At 43.3% G+C, this 16505-nt stretch overlaps 2 protein-coding genes across 3 annotated transcripts in view; one reads left to right on the forward strand and one right to left on the reverse strand.

Moving 5' to 3' along the window:
• COL23A1 (collagen type XXIII alpha 1 chain) overlaps window positions 1–16130 on the forward strand; it is a 190089-nt gene extending 173959 nt beyond the window's left edge. Inside the window, exons 24-31 of the mRNA XM_065029918.1 lie at window positions 240–266; window positions 676–747; window positions 844–897; window positions 1161–1187; window positions 1680–1733; window positions 2427–2513; window positions 3907–3963; window positions 6400–16130. Coding sequence (XP_064885990.1) covers window positions 240–266; window positions 676–747; window positions 844–897; window positions 1161–1187; window positions 1680–1733; window positions 2427–2513; window positions 3907–3963; window positions 6400–6447 — 426 coding nt within the window. The 3' untranslated portion in view covers window positions 6448–16130. The remainder of the gene's footprint in view (window positions 1–239; window positions 267–675; window positions 748–843; window positions 898–1160; window positions 1188–1679; window positions 1734–2426; window positions 2514–3906; window positions 3964–6399) is intronic.
• HNRNPAB (heterogeneous nuclear ribonucleoprotein A/B) overlaps window positions 5389–16505 on the reverse strand; it is a 30489-nt gene continuing 19372 nt past the window's right edge. For both annotated transcript variants that reach the window (XM_065029908.1, XM_065029904.1), the window contains one exon: window positions 5389–10193. The gene's annotated coding sequence lies outside the window, so the exon portion shown is untranslated. The remainder of the gene's footprint in view (window positions 10194–16505) is intronic.

Consider the following 16505-nt stretch of genomic DNA (forward strand, 5'->3'; position numbering starts at 1 on the left):
CTCTTGCCTCAGCAAAGCTCTTGCAGAGCTTTATTGTTGCATGTTACGCAAAGCGGTCCTTTTCAGATCCTCCTCCCCCTGATTTGACGTCGGAGAACAAAATAAAGTGCCACCTGTCTTGCGAAGAAATATTTGGCTATCGTCAGCCTGTAATTTGAGCAAGAAATGGTTTGAGAAGCAAACTCTGGGGTTAGTTTTTTAAATTCTGGTTTTCAAATGCACCATTGTCTTTCCCACAGGGTCCTCCAGGAATCCAGGGGCCTAAAGTAAGTCAATAAATTAAATGTCACCCACTGTTTCCAGGCTGCCAGTGTGTTATTTACAGGCTCACAAAGGCCTGTCAGCTCTGGGGACTGATTTTCTGTCACTTTTTGTGACAACACACCCTTTGGTTGTGCTGTTCAGCATTTGGCTTTTTGGAAAACAAGCCGTTTTTCCTTCCAAATACATTTACCATCTTAAATTCTCCTCTAGCACAGAGTCCTGAGGGCAAGTGGCACATGCCAGTCAAGGTTTCCAAACTCGCAGGCTTTAAACCTGTATTTTCAACAATTTTTGTACGTGGTCAGGTCAAGAGGAAAACATTAATGGCCACGGGGGGGGCCATAAGGATCCCAGAGACGCGGTGGGTGCATGGGGTGGCTGTCCTGGATCGATGCTGTTTCATTTATGCAGGGCTTGGACGGTGCAAAGGGAGAAAAAGGTGACAGCGGTGAGAAGGGCGACCACGGTGACACTGGACCTGCTGTGAGTTTTAATTTTTCCCTGTATCTCATTTCTGTCCGTTGCCATAAACCTGCCCTACAGCACCTATCCCAATGCCTCGTTTCTTTGTTCTTTCAGGGTCTCCCGGGCGCTCCAGGGCTCATCGGTTTACCCGGTACCAAAGGAGAGAAGGTAATCCCTGGTGTGGGAAAGGTGACGTGTTGTAATCCTAAAGAATAGCGGCTGTAAAATCCTGTTGCAGTGGGTTCAGCCATAACTGCCGAGCTGGGCTTAGCGGCACCATCCCAATGCTGGCGAGGAGAAACCTCGAGTCCCGGGGCTGTGTGTGAGCCCCTGCTGTCAGTACCATAATATTTCACCAACTCTAGATATAAGTTTGTCTGCGACACCGAGCTCAATATGGCACGTCTTAATTTTCATTTTTACAACTGCAGGGAAAGCCAGGGGAGCCAGGATTGGATGTGAGTATGGAAAACATTAATTGATACGTAGACATATTAACAACATGCATGTAAAGGCCGTCAAATTGCTTGAGATTGTTGGAAAAATATGTAGCTAACACTGTATAGACGCTGTCTCTTAAACATCGTGTTAGCAGAACAATGTCTATAGGAAACAGCTTAATTCAGGCCAGTTGCCAGACTACTCGCACTGCACAGCGGTAACTGCTCAGCTAAAGATGCCGCGGGGGTTTCCCTTTCCAATTGAGAATATATGTCTTGGATTCGGTGAAATTAAAATCTCCAATAGATGTCATGTTACTGGGGTAGGTAAAGCACGAGATTTCCCAAGAAATTACTGAGATACCAAGTCAGTGGGAAAGAAATGTCGTTATTCTTCACCGTGGGGGGATGGATTGATCGCTGGAGGTTGCTTATGTTGAACTGAGATGCTGGGACATTTGTACACTAAACTTACAAACCTCTTCCCCCCGCTAAAAATTGTCATAATAGGGCTTCCCAGGTCTCAGAGGAGAGAAAGGAGAGAGAAGTGAAAGAGGGGAGAAGGTGAGTTATGGCTGTAGCGATGCTCACGGGGGCGCGTGGGGCAGGACCGTGGCCGCTCCTGCTTGCCGGCAGCAGCGCTTGCCCTGGGCGCTGGTTCCCTCTCCAGCCTGGCAGCGTTTCTCGGGTCCTTGCTCTAAAGGCTGTTCAGCAGCAGAGGTATTTGTGTGGCCCCAGCGTGGAGCAGGACACGGAGTTAACTCCTACACACTGGGAAGTGCTTTCTGCAAACCTGTCGTGTCCCCCCCCCGCCACTTCCCCATAATACAACAATTTTGGGGAGCTGGAGCAGCATGACAGCTCTGGGTTGCAAAGAAATGCTAGTTTTGGTTTATAGACCTTGAAAATGGATCCAAGTGAAAGGTTTTGTTGCAGGGATCCTTAAATCAAAGGGCGCCCAGCTGAAGGCAGGAACCCGGCTGAGCACAGGGCTGGAAGCTGATGCTCTCACTGTTAGATACCAACCTGGTTTCTAGCAGAACCCAGTCATTTAGCTATTCTATTACAAAATTATCTATTTTAATATCTCCACCCGGCTTTAACTGAAGATTTTCACAGTTATTTAATTAGTCATTTGAGGTGACGCTAGTGCAAACATCCTTGCTCCAGGTGAGGTGTGGGGCTCTGTATATGCTGTGTGAGTTAAAGCCGGGGTGTTTAACCCCCGTTCCTGATATTTTCCCGTTGTGCCAACAGGGAGAGCGAGGAATACCGGGGCGAAAAGGAGCCAAAGGGCAGAAGGGGGAACCGGGTCCTCCCGGACTGGATCAGCCTTGTCCCGTGGTACGTCTTTTATTTCCCTTCTCTTAAACAAGCGTTGCCAGGACTTTGCAGCAGGGAAAGGGAGGGAGGATTTGGTAGTTCTTTATTTTGCAGTAAATTAGAGCAGATGGTTATTGTTTTCTCACTTTTCTTAATGGTTTGTTTTATCTGCACTGCTGGAAGTTCACTGCTTGCTGTAAGGGCTCCTCTCTGGCCAGATGGGACCAAGCCATAGCAGTAAAAACAAAGAATCTTTGTGTAAAGACCTTCTTATTGTAGAGGGAAACAATGGGCTTCAGTTACGCTCTTTGGGAGATAGCATGCCCTGGTGAAGCTGCCGGCGTGGCTTTTGAGTGCATTTAGAAATCAGGGAGTAGCTCAATGCAGTGGATTTGAAAATAAAGTCAGCTCCATCCCTTCGTCTCCACAAACGGAGCGAGGGATGACTCAGCTTTACCTCTCCCACCTGGGGCAGCGGGTCAGAGTCGGAGCATCCTGGTGCTACCAAAGATAAGTGATGTAGGAGCTGGAGCTGCCCGGGCTGCCAGTAAGCACCTCCGGGAGAAGAGACCTCCCCGTGTGTCTGCGCCTGCAGGAGCAGCTCAGACCTGTCCCTTCTGGGACACGTCACCGTGCAGCGTGTGCACAAAGGGGCCTTCCAGGAAACCTCCTGGGTGTCTGAGCCTGAGGAAGGTGGATCTCCCAAATGCACTGCCAGAACCTCTGATTGCTTTGGTAGGGCCCAGAAAAAAACAAACACCAAACCACATTCCTCCTTTTCATTACTATTTTTCACGTAATGACTAACACCAGAGATCCCTTCCCTAAAATGCTTTGAGGCTATAGGACGAGTGATTTGTATCAGCAATTGCACTAGAGCTACTTAAACATAGCTGTTAGACCTTAGCTAAGCCGCACCCAACCAGTAGAGCCAGGTGCCTGCTTCAATATGCTCAAATAAACCCATTTCTTTTCTAAATGTGTGACTTTTTCTCGCCCCACCAGCACAGCTATGGCAATCTAAGCTATAGTATCACTCCCCTGTACCAGCAAAAAGCTCCTTCAGTCAATATGCTTTATTTTGCTTGGAGATTGAATGTGAACTACTATTAATTATTTAGTTTTTGATGGATCACCTTTTGTCCCTCAACATGCTGGATGATTTAACCCTCATTTTTTCACTGTGCTGTTACAAATGTGACTCTCTCCATTGTGTATAGAAGATCTTTCCCAGATGACAGACTTTATGCGTCTGTGAATTCCCTACCATAAAACAACTCTGCTGACTTGCTGCGTCCTCAGAAATGGAAGTGTAAAGTTCTGGACCCGTCCTCCTCTGCTGAAACACACGTGTCTGTTCGATTAACTCCCATGTCCTTGATCACTCTCAACAAGTGGTTATTTTTTCAAACAGGGAGGTCGTACTATTGCAGGCAGCCAAGGGGACGCAGGTTTGCCAGGCCTGGCCGGGGTGAGCGTGCCCTGCCCTTTGGTACCGGATCTGCTTTTCTTTCTTGCATGGCTTGTGTGTGTTCCTGCTGTGGCCAAGCCCTGTCCCGAGCACAGAATCCCTCCGGGGAGAGGAAGGACATGAGGCAGCAGAGCTGGAACAAAATGTTTCACTTTGGCACTCGGGGAAGGACGTCAATGTGTTATGCCTTCTTCCCACCGTTAAAATGACTTTGGATAAGGATGGGAGATCGCAGAGGGGATGTTTGCCCCTTCACAGTAACCAATGCTAAAAACGAGTGCTGGTTTCTCTCACCATCTGTGGCCCAGTTTGGTTCCCCTCGTGCCTGTGCTCCCGCAGCCCTGCCAGTCCCGTTCCCAACTGGGTTGGCGAAGCTGTCCCCACATGAATGGCCGGTTGTTGGAGCGGTGGCTGGAGGGAACACTGGCACCACGGGCACCACAGGGACATCGGCTGTGCCAGCAGGTACGGCAGCTCTCTCCGCACAGCTCAGGCTCGAGGCCAGTTGGTTACGCAGGAAGGTTCATGCTCTGCTCCCCAAAAGGGCTCTGCACAACTAGCTAAAGAAGTTTATTGTTTTATTTTAATTTTTTTTAACCATAGAAAATGCTGCATGCTAGATGATTTGCAGTTGTCTTCAGAGAAACAAAAGGGCAGTGAGCTGTCTCTCTTTCAGAAAGTTAAATTACTTTCATATGTGTCGAAGAAACCAATTACTAGCAGCAGGCCTGCTTCAACTCTTCATATTTACTCCCTAGAAATGTTATATTTATCAACTATTTCCTGCCTTAATTATACAGAAAACACAAGACATTATCGGTATTGAAGCCATTGTAACCTGCATTAGGTGGTTTCTCCAATAGGTAACTACTGCCTGACTAGTTAGTAAAGCACTTCCAGATCTTCCTGCTTATGTACATGAGGGTCAGCTGCATGCTGGTTGGGAGTCTTGTCTTCATTCTCCAGCCCACCGAGCAGCAGACACTTGCTGGGTTCTGTGCAATGGATTTCAGTCCAGAAATGTGAGCAGGAGCCTTACACACAGGTTGCAAAGCTCTTTGTAAGTTGACAAGTCATTTCAGAATCACTCGAGTGAAAGAGGGTAGAAAGGCATGGAGTTTTATGATGGGCAAAATAAGCATTTTGAGTGCACGCAAAGAAGAAAAAGCCCAGGGCAGAAATCAGCCCTGTGACTGTTGGTGTTACGATGCGCTTTAACTGCTGGTTGGGGTCTTTCTAGCTCAAACAACTGCTCTGTGCCTTGTCTCCTTTACCCCCAGACAACTCTAGCAAATGTACAAGTTGCACTTTTTTTAAATGAGTAGTTATAGGCCAAAATATTCAGTGGTGTCAGCAGAAAAACATGTATGTTTTCTAACGTTACAGGAACGCACGTGAAAATAACTTGACCTGTTACACTCTGAGTAGCTGGAGAGGGTAACCTTACTTCACTGCATCTGTTTTATTGGGCATAGGCTATTTTACATATAAAATCAATACAGAATACAAAAAATGTGATGACTGACATTTACAGTAAAAAATGTAAAAATGCATTTTGACCTCTCTTTGCGCCAGCCGCTCTCTCCGCTGTGTACGCATCCTGCTGGCCCCCCACCCGCTGCCCCGGAGGTGGCTCTGAGGGCAGGGTCAGTGGTGTGTGCTCTCTGGGGCTCCACAGGCACAAATTCAGGCAATCAGAGATCCAAGAGCCTTAAAACAATCAGCATGGAAAGGCAGCTGAAGTCGGCTATTTCTTCTGAAGTATCTTGCAAGAGTTGGTCATAGATAGTCCGTTCCTCTGCTGAGGGCTCCTTCCTTTTCAGTGTTTGCCTCCTGGTAAATAAGCTCTTCAGGCTTTCTGGTTTCTGTATGTTTCTTGTATCTCCATCAGAAAAAGACAAATATTTTCACTCCCTTTGCATAGTCCAAAACTGATTCTATTTCAATCAGTTCAGCAACTCAAAGAGTTCTTAAAGAGACTAAATACTGCAGGATTGAATTTAACACAAGTGAAATATCATCCGGGAAAAAAAATTACATCATCGCCTTCAAACTGAAAAGCGCATATTAACAAAAAATACATTTCCACATCAAGCTTTCCATATGTGTGTCTGATTGCAAAAAACACTACCTTATAAAGCAGATTATTAAGTTAATTAACTGTGGTTCCAAAATTTTTATTTGTTCACACTTCAGGTTTAAAGGAAAAAGTGTAGGTTTATTTTTTGTTACCCTGGGGTGTATTTAATTTTGTGTTGTGTGTGGTGCCTGGATTACACTGCCTGCATATTTACGTTTGTGCATATAAAATAAATGGGTTTTGCATGGTAGTCAATGGTAAACCTTTCACTGTTGTGAGCACTGACCTTCAGGTTTTTGGGTGTGACACTTAAGTCACTATCAACAGAAATTAAGCCTGTAAATTCGATTTTGCAGGGACCGGACGGACTGCCAGTAGCAGGATGTTGGCATAAGGTACAGTAATAATGATAATTGTATATCCTGGAGCGGGTCCTGAGTAATTTGTTTTGCTGCATGGTGATTGTTTGTACTGACCACTTCATTTAAGCAACAGGTTCTATTCCTGGCAGCCCCAAGGCCAAGCCTTGGGAGAGCAGGACTCAATCTGGCTTTGTCTCTTGTTCCCCACGGCTGTCAGCTGGTGCTAGCAACACCGCTCCAAAAAACTTGTTAAGCATGAAAAATCACTCGCATTAATACTGTCGATAGCAATGCCTTTTCTTCAGGCTTGCTCAGACTGGGCTTCTGTTCTGGCCCAGGCAGTTCAGGAACCCCGCGTGCAAAGATTGCTCCACTATGCAAAATGTGCTGGTGTGACTTGGCCCATCCCCTCCAGCTGAGACTTTTACACTACGATGCCTCTTTGTCGCAGAGTTACAAAACACTTGTTTCCAAAGACTCCTCTGCCATTCTGATTATAATCCACAACCACTATGCTGCTCCAATCAGTAAATCAGGGTGCAGGTGGTCAGGTAATTTGGGGTAATTTGTACCATCTCAGCACCCAGAACAGCCAGGGGTTGTAAGTGCTAAAGGCAGCCCAGGAGAATGAGGGGAAATGTCCCCCCTACAATGAGGATTTGATCCAGACGTGTAGGAGGATGCTCAAACCTCATTCTCCAACGCGGTTATGACACTGAAGCTGAGTGGAAATATTAATCCGGTTTCAAACACGTGGTATGTGAACACAGTCTAACAGCAAGCGTGTTACTAACTGGTTGCAAACCCTCAGAATGTGAGCACGCCCTTAGCATATAAAAGTTTTTAATTCTGTGGTAAGTTACTTGAATGTGCTGTTAATATTAAAAGCAATCTGAATGCCAATCCTTATAATATTAACAAGAATAGTAAATGTAAGGAAGGGAGCATTTCTCTTTGATTAAAATGTTTGTCTGTGTGTTCTTTTTCAGTGATCTCTAAGCATGGAGCACAATGTGTAAATAATGTGATATATTTTGATCTTTTTAATTTTTGTATAAAAAAAGGGAAAAAACCCTTTCAACAGTAATATATTGACCTTTTTTTATACTGGATTCTGTCATTTATGGACTCTGAAAATATTGTAAAGCTCCGAAACCCATAAGATGCACGTGATAACATCAGGATTTGGTGAAGGTGCCAATGACGGTAGCTGGGAATGAACAGCATTCACGGCTGATGTTGCTGCATGAACTAACAGTACTGAGACTGCTGCCTCGTGTGCCTTATCGCATGAAGGAGGGAGAAATCCCTGCCCTCTCAACTCTGTATTTGCACTGCACATGCACATTAAAAGGGTGAAAAAAACTGGCTGAAGACAAAGAAGAAAAGGATGCAGCCCTAGAATTGAAAAAAGCTGCTGTGTTCCCTTGGGTCAAACAAGAGAAGGACTTGCGACGCGCAGAGGAAACGAAGCCAAGCTCCATTCATTGCTGCCTGCTGTTGATACGACGGAAACAGCAAATCTTTGGCTAAACAGAACAACCTTGACTACCTGTGGGTGTTCCACTACTATCAAGGCAAACCATTTTATCTCAAGAGGGTCCTGCTCTGAGGTCTGTGGCCGAAGGTGTGCAAAGCGCTTCCTTGCTGTGGAACCCAAATTCCCCAAGAAAACATCCACTGCAAAATTTCAAAAAACAAAAACCTAGTCAGATTTTCAGCGCAGAGAGTTGCAGGCTGAAATATCTTTTTAAACAAGAGAGCACATCATGTTGCTGTTTGGGTTCCCAAAACTTGGGAGTTTGGAGTATTTAATTGTCTTGGTTTGTGGAGTTCATTGGTGTTTGATTTTTCTTGGTTTACATTGTTTCAGTTGTAAACTCTGTAACTCTGCACACTCATCTTGTCCTGTTTGTCTCCCCTTTTTGGTCTCTTTCTTTTAATTATCTCATATCAGGCACATCCCATGCAGAGCAGGGTAATGAATAAAGGGAGGATTACAGTTTCGGTATCGGCATATGGCATTAAGTGAGCTCAATTAAAAATTTGCAAACTATTCCATTGTTCACATTTTTAAAGATGTTGGAAAAAACAGATTGTGCAGTAGAAAGCCATAAAAATTATTTCGGGGAGGAAAAGAATGGCTTACAGCCGAGTCTGGTCAGCTTACAATGAAGAGGCGATCAGATTCCATTATAGGGAGGAGATACTTTATGTTAACAAGTTCCTAAATTGAACAGAGAAAAATGTACAAATATCCATCCAATGTGTGGAAACTGAAGCTACACAAAATCAAATAAACTAAGCCATGGATTTTTAATGGTGAGACTGGTTAATCCTAACCAGACCAGTGATGTAATCCCCATCACTTTAATGCCTTTTTGATATAACAGATAATTTCTTGAGGAAATACTTTAGTCCAATAGAAGCTGCTAGGCTCTGTGAGGAGTCTTAGGTGAAATTAGGAGCATGACGGTGCTATGAAACCAGATGACGGAAAGGCTCTTTGTGGCCTTGACCTTGTATTACAGAAGGGAGGCGGTTTTGGTGCATTGGGGAGGTCTGAACCCTCTGTTAGATCCTTGTTCCACTGCATTTCTTATAGCAGCTACTGCCAGAGAGGACTTGAGAGAGGAATGAGACCGTCCAGGGGGAAAATCTACCCTGTAGATGCTGACCTAGCGCTTGGGGGGTTCTTGCTCCGATATTCTGAAGAACAGCAGGAACATGCTCGGTGCTCCACGCAGGTTGGGTGACATTTGACTGATGTCTGAGTTGTTATCTGTGACTGAGTCCTATGTGTCCTTGAGGTTTATTCTTCTAGTCAGCTGGGAGCATTTGTTATTTGCTGGTAAATGCTGAAACGGCCATGGAGCTTGGGCTGTAGGGCCATATGGACACAGAAGACTGATGGCTGTAGGTAGTCAACTTCTGTTACGCTTGTTAGCTGCTGAGGGTCTGCACCTGCACACTGCTTGCTTTCTGGTTGTACTTAGCATCTTTACCGGTTACTGACCATTTTCTTGGTCACCATATAGATTAAATCTGTGTAAATTCAGATCAACTAACGAATCAAGAAACAAGAACTGTGTAACTCAAAACAGCAATGAAAATGCATTTTTATTTACTTCCATTTCATGTTGTTAGCTATCACTTTTGACGTAGGGGTTTTTAAAGGCATAAGGAGCCTCCAAAGCTCCCACTGGCTTTTAGTGCTCTTGAAAAACCCCTGTACTGTCCCAAATTAAAGCTAAAAATCATCTTCTGTGGAAGGTTGAAGGCAAATCTCTCATTGATGTCACCGGGAAGAAGATCTGTAATTGTTCCCTTAATGTACAGTTGTTCTTCCCATCTCCCCCAGTCATCTCAAACTAAAAGCAATTCACTACTCCAAACCACACTGTGGGCTTCTACAAATTCCTGCACGTGTCCTGTTCATGGAACCTCTATCGATATCAATGAGAGTTCAGTCCCCAGAATGACTGCAGAAAGCACAAGAATCTGGAAGTGTCCACAAACAATCTACAATGCAGATAGAAAAGTCTTGTTTTACATACGCTGGCAAAAACTAAACAGCTTTCTATCTAGCTCCTACTCGAAGAAGTTTGATATCACTGAAGCTACAAGACAAGCTAACCTCCAAAGCTTATGAAATTATATTAAAATTTATATTTTCTCTGAGGAAATACCCCGAAGTCCTATTATCTTCAGGTAAACAAGTCAGTATTCCGTCTTCAACTTGTGGAATATCCAGTGCTTGTAGGCATCAACTGTGACCACTGCCAGGCCTGCAAAACATTGATACAGAATACCAGAAGAGTGCTTTACCCGTTGCTCTAACCACTCCGCATGGCAGCCGTCCCCCTCCCAACACAGCCTCTGCGGCCACAGAACCCAAGACATTTGCTTGTACCAGAGGAGCAGAGCTCATTCGGAATCAACTAAGCCTCCTAAGTGTGGATTTCCTCCCCATCCCCGACGCGCAGCCTGAGCACACTCGGTATTTCCATGCCGGTCGAGGAGGAAGGCTGCAATCATCTTCCTAGCACAGAACCGTGGCTGGTATCCGCCCCATCGGCGCTACCGCCTCGCTGCCAAACCTTTCAGTGATCGATCATCTTTGAGAATTCCCGGGCACATGCTGTCTCTGCATTGGTTTGTTCTGCATCCCAAATGCAGCGAATCCAGCACATAACAGCAGATCCATCTGTGCACCTGCAGCAAGTCTGGTCTGTTCAGGACACTTGATCTCCTGCACAGACCAGCACAGCCCGGGTGCAGCAGCTTCTCCGCACTCCTGCCGCTCCCGTTTCCATTAGAAATGCAGGCGGGTACGGATCCTACTATATACAGCACCTACTGCCACTTGGTCTACGAGGAACTAACCAGGAGATCTCCAAGGATCTGCTGGTGGTTCCTCTACTCTCCCAGCCCCTCCTGATGCAGGCAGAGCTGGGATGGGCGCTGGGATGGGCGCTGGGATTGGCGCTCAAGGTGCTTCCCGGTTCCCAGCTCAGTTCAGTGCGCCTGGCCTTTGTATTCTGAATTCAGCATTCCTTATCGATCGTATCATGCAGATCCACAGACTGCATTAGAGGATCTGTTGATTTTTGTATTGACTACACAGAGTCTAAGAGGAAATCTGCTTAGACTTCCATGTGCTTTCCACACACACATATTTAGAAGAGTGGGTTGACAAATGATAAATTGTTTCAGAGCAGCCATGATCCTATTGGGAAGAGTTAAAAAAAAGGATGTGCTTTGCTTAGCAAATGCATTCCAGATCAGTTGATTATTTTCTCCTTCCATATGAAAATGTTTATGTGGGTCTTTTTGAATACTTTGAGCTTGCAAAATAGCTCACAAAGTTGAATTTGACTTTTAGGTAGTACTGGCAGTCTTGCTCAAAACTCAGTCATTATGTCAGCCTCTCACCAAGCATAGTGCATTTTTTTCTCTCCAGGAAACCTATTTAGGTTTTATTTTGTCTTTTTTTGTTGTTGTTGTTTTCCCCTCTGGTTTAAGAGAAAGTTTGTTTTACAGGAATTCAGAAATGCAGCTAAATGTTACCACGAGATGTCAGTAGCAATAAAGGTGATTGACAGGGAGGCTGCTAATGCTTATGAAATGTAGGTTAATGTGAGACTGAGCAACTGTTTATCTTGATCACTAAAATCTTCAGTATGTTAGCTTCATGGGTTCACCAATAGACGTTTTGGGTAACACACTTCAGCTTACTGGTCTTGGGGGAATCCAAAGCACAGCTAAATTTATCTTTGTTTTCTACTTCCCAAAACAAAATTATTAGTCTAATTTAACTGACCATGAAAGCATGGTGATTTCCATTATAACCACATCTGCCTGCTGTCCAGGAGCAAAGGACAAGCAGCTTTCTTTAAAGCTTGTTTTATTTGAAATAGTAGCGAACGACCATCTTCCCAGTTATAACCAACATCCTAACATGCTGTAACCAAATCAGTTTTGGAAGCAAAGCTCCCAAACTGAGTCCTAAGAGCCCAAGAACTCACTTGAAACCCCTCGAAGGTTTTCCAGCCCCCAAGCCCTGCAGGGAGGACACAGCAAATCCATTTGGTGACCGTGGCCAGAGCTGCTGCCCATGGTGTTGTGGTTGTGTGTGTCCTTGTCCTGGCCCCTGGCATTCAGGACCCGGCTGTCGGGATGGGGAGCGCTCCCTAAAGCTTGGGGGGAGAATGGATTGTGTGGGAAAGGAACACGGCCAAATAAACCGTGTTTCTCTAACTCCAGTTTGGTCCTGAAAGCAACTCGAGAGGCCCCGTGCCAGAGCCTGAACCTGATGATTTGGCCTGTGCTGATGAGGGCAGGGGAGATTAATTAGAGTTTTGTGGCTGACTTGTGGGCTTGGACAGTGAGTTTGGGAGTATTTCTCTGGGTTATGAAACAGATGGCAGAGAAAACCCTGTCTGATTCCAAACTGAAACTTTCTAAGCCCTAATACAGGGGGGGTTTAGTTTTTGGGTTTAAAAAAAATAATAATAATCAAGACATTGCCACATGCTTTGTTTTATTCTCATGGGGGGAGCCGCCTTTCTTGTGTACACTGCTTCTAACACTTGCTGTATATGAATTTATTTCCATATGGATTTTTCTCCTGTGTATTTAAAAATAAGAATGTTTCTTCTAACAATAAGAGACTTTCTGATGTGTTTTCTTTTTAGAAAACCAACAGATTTAGGTGAGCTTTTGTCTTCTGTAATTTCATAAAGTCACCATTTGAAATCCTTAAGCAAACGAGCAAAACACGTGTGAGGTTTCCACAGTCCAATACATCCTCCGCAATGATGAAAAAGGAGATGCAACGGAGAATGACACGTCAGGTTTTGAGATTGTTATGAAGCATATTTGTGATGACCAAGGCTTTTCATGCCAGCAAGTCTGTTTTCTAGTGTGGCTACTTTCTCCTTTTCCCCCACATACAAGCTCAGTGTCCCGTTCCAGCCGCTGTCACCGTGCACAACCGTGCCGAGCGGGGTGACACCAGCCAAGAGCTCAGGCTGCGCCCTCGCTGTCTTGCCAGCCCACAGCTCAGAAGGAAGCTCCGCATTTTTATCTATAACACATGGTTTTGCAATCAGCCAAATATAGCAGACTTTTGGCCCAGAACGTAAGAACTCGCCCATTTGTAATGCATAGCCTAATTAAAATATTAAGATGCCAGAAATTGCCAGCTTTATCGTAATGGTAAATAACCATCCTTGGTCAATATAACTTGTTAGCCTGTAAATTCGGTGTGCATTATAAAGTATTCCAGCTTAGGATTCCTGCTCATTGAATACTGATTTACTGCTGCCCTCTAGAGGAGACGATGTTTTTAATGGAGAGAAACACATGTTCTGCCAGGACAAATTTTGTACCATGACACTGTCCCTTAATTGACAGCACACATTGGGATGGGTACATGACTGTTTTGCATAACTATATGGCTTGAATAGATATTTGTAAAACGGGAGCAAATAGATAGAAACTTCAATCTTTTTTGCAAATCTGGTAGTTCTTTTTTGGGAAATACCATCATATCCTCACTTCCTTCTCACTTTTATTTTTTTAGTCCCAACGTTGCCCAGACAAATTTAAAGTGTTATACGCTTAAAATCAATCTGTAGTAGGTTGCCATTCAAATTTCCATTTTAAAATTCTAGAGTGGAAGCTTTTGGAAGCTTTGAATTATTTTTCTTTACAAGCAACAGATTTATATATAAGACACGCAAAAATATTATTAACAACAAATGATAAAAAAGGGAAAAATTTTACAAGTGTCCCCAAACCACTTATCCTGGGTAAATACTGTAGGTATCAATCCAAATGCAGGCCAGTGAATCTAGTGCCAGTTTGCCCCAGTATAACTAGTAGAGTTAGTCCCAGTGTCCTCAGTAGGTGTCCGAGGGTGGATGGAATAAAACCTCCATACTGCTTTACCTCATTAAAAGCCCCCAAGTTTTAGGTGGCAAGTATCTGCTGACATGCTTAACAGCACAGCCAGCCTGCCAGGGCTATAACCGGGAAGGTCTGTCAATGAGAGATGAAGTATTTTAATAGATTTCAAGAGACCAAAGCCACTTGAGCTTGCCAAGGTCATCACTGTGGCATATACTGACCTTGGCAACCTCACAGGACAGTGTTTATGTAAGAATGCTTCTTGGACCATCCTGCGATACTGATTTTAAACCGAACAAAGAAAGGTGTGGGGGGGAAGAAGACATCTGCTCCCTCTAGTTAGTCCAGTCTCATTGGAGTGACCTTTTAATTGTGTTGCTGGCACTGCAGTGAACCCGACTGTAATTAGTACAGTTTGAAATACTTCACAGCTCTGCTTTGGGGAATCTATTGCAGACTGAATCAAACCAGTGAGTAAAATTCCATTTCCTAAACATCGTTTTCCTTGATTATCATTTACATTTGTAAGCTAAAAAATGACTTCTAGTATTTTCATGTCCCCAGGTGAACCCGAAACTTTCCCATACACTTGTGTACCATTAGCTGGGATGTCTAACAATTGTGCAATCTGCAGCTAAAGTAAGTGCCGAAAAACTGTCACTTAGAAATGAATGGGAGGACTTAATAGATTGTATGACTCTACACTAATGTAGAGAGCCTGGGGGAAAACCACAGGAAAGCTGGGAAACTTGAGTTTTGAATGCGTAAAAAGTTGCATTATTGACAACAGAGTGGAATAAGAAATGCGTTATTAACATTTGCGGTTTTCCTGTGTCTTAGGACAACAATCAACCCCTGTTCACCAAGTTCTAGTAGAAGTTGCCTCCTAGTTGCGCAGTTTCATGTAACAGTCAGCTCACTTGTGTGTCTGTGTGTGGTTTCTTATATAATGTAGATAGTAACGAACAGAAACTTAAAATGGAGATGTCCCAACTATCTGAAATCATTTTCTCTGTAAAGGAAATTAATACCACTTGATTTTTTTTTAATATGCTGAACACTGCACTGTATGCTTAACTTTGAGAGGTGCGTTTGGCGTGATATTATGAAGTACAGATGGGTGCATATCAAATCTGCATTTTTGCACTTACATACAAAACTAGGACTTGGTTTTGGAAAGCAAAAGCACCCACGTTACCCAGTGAATTTCCAAATAAAGCAGAAGAGGTAGGAAATTGGCAAGGGCTAGAATGGAGCTGGAGTCCTGTTTTGTTTGCTGGTGACGTTTCATAGACAGAGTGCAGTTTTATGGAAAATTTCATAGCATAGCAACTCTTTGCACTATGATTTGGGGGCCTTTTTTCAAAAATAGCCTACTTGATGAATGTTCAGTACAAAATGCCAGTCAGAACTGAAAGCCACCTGCTCTGGTGCATTAAATTACTTTGGATGTAGAAGTATTTTGAAACCAGTATGTACACTAGCACTGAGGTGTGATTTCGGAAACAGCAGAAATTGAGAAGATATACCTGCTAGTATTTAAAATCTAAATGAAAATCTGACTTATTTATCTACAGTTAAGGAAAAATACATGCAATATGTGCTTTATCTGTCCATATTTGTTTTGAAATGATGCTAATGGGGCTTAATCCTCTACCATGTTATGCAAGTGTCCCTTTTTATGTGAGTGGTTGCATCACTTCAGTAAGGCTGTTCAGAGGAGAAAGGGCCATTCGTGTGTGTGCAGTTTGGACACCTTGCAAAAAGTAGTTTTGTTATGACTGTATTTACATGGTATTTTATACAAAGCTGACTAAATCTCTGTAAAATGTATCACCTTTAAAAAGAAGTATATACAAAATGTACTTAACATCTCTATTGCAAACTCTTTCTGATTTTTAATCATGTATGTGCTGTGAAAAGTATTCTATTTACTTATTTCTTGGGGAAACAACTGTTCTAAAAATGAAGGCATTAACAACAGTATTTCTTATTCATTGTTTAAACATGTTAAAATAGTATTACTTAGTACTGCATCATGTATTTCTAGTTTAAAGCTGTAATGGACAGTACATTAGCTTAAGACCTCAAAAAATATATTTTATTGTGCTTTCTGTAATAAAAGCAAGGACTAGATTTTTAAAAAAGGTCTCTCTGTACAGATTACCTTTACAATTGTGTGAATATGTATAATGAACTCTGCATTTATAACCAAGAATAAACTTTCCTAATTGTAAATGTTCAGGTTGTTATTATAAAGATACTTAATATCTTAACCAGACAAGAGTTCAAATAAAGATTAACAGCCATTATTAACTTTTCCTCCATTGTCTTTTGTTACTTGAAATGTGACGTTTATGCAAAAACTGAGTTTGAACTCCTAAGTTCAAACTGACTTAAAGTGCGTAGCAATTTGGTTTTGGATTCTCCATGTGATGCAATATTTAAATTGCTCCTGTGTTTATCAAATAACTGCAACTAGAGATAATTATTGGTTGCTATATCTAATCAGCAAGGAAGTCTGCCAAGTCTGTCATTTAAAAGGGTCTGCTCTATCTTGTAGAGTGCTCTTGGTGGATGTTGTTGCTGCTTGCAGTGGCAAAAGACTCAGAACATCCCTTCTGGTTCTTTGTCCTGCTGTTCTTCTTTAATTACAATCAAACAGGAATGGAAGGATGACCACTCTT

Source organism: Columba livia, chromosome 14 (assembly GCF_036013475.1).
Source record: "Columba livia isolate bColLiv1 breed racing homer chromosome 14, bColLiv1.pat.W.v2, whole genome shotgun sequence".
Classification (NCBI taxonomy): Eukaryota; Metazoa; Chordata; class Aves; order Columbiformes; family Columbidae; genus Columba; species Columba livia.